At 55.7% G+C, this 370-nt stretch overlaps 1 protein-coding gene across 1 annotated transcript in view; it reads left to right on the forward strand.

Annotated features, from left to right (window-relative positions):
- Positions 1–241: 241 nt before the first annotated feature.
- Positions 242–370, forward strand: part of LOC138745198 (deoxyuridine 5'-triphosphate nucleotidohydrolase-like) — a 13,310-nt gene continuing 13,181 nt past the window's right edge. Inside the window, exon 1 of the mRNA XM_069902255.1 lies at positions 242–254. Within this exon, the coding sequence (XP_069758356.1) occupies positions 242–254 (13 nt within the window). The remainder of the gene's footprint in view (positions 255–370) is intronic.

Genomic DNA, 370 nt, shown 5'->3' on the forward strand with positions numbered 1-370 from the left:
ACTGCATGGACTCTTTCCCAAACTGGCACTTGGCTGGGCTGATGGTGAGGCTGAAGTCGGCCAGCTGGGAGAAGAGGGTGGGCCTTGTGTTGCGCCCGATCCCTGCTGGCAATGAGGATGTCGTCCAAGTAAATGAAGACGAAATCTAGGTCCTTGCCCACTGAGTCCATGAGGCGCTGGAAGGTCTGAGCAGCGTTCTTTAGCCCAAACGGCATGTGAAGGAGGTGTGAAGGGGGTGATGATGGCCGTCTTGGGTATGTCCTCAGGGTGCACCAGGATTTGGTGATACCTGCGCACCAGGTCAACCTTGGAGAAGACCCTTGCACCATGCAGGTTGGCCGTTAAGTCCTGGATGTGAAGGATGTGAAGA

This window comes from Narcine bancroftii, chromosome 11, assembly GCF_036971445.1.
Source record: "Narcine bancroftii isolate sNarBan1 chromosome 11, sNarBan1.hap1, whole genome shotgun sequence".
NCBI lineage: Eukaryota > Metazoa > Chordata > Chondrichthyes > Torpediniformes > Narcinidae > Narcine > Narcine bancroftii.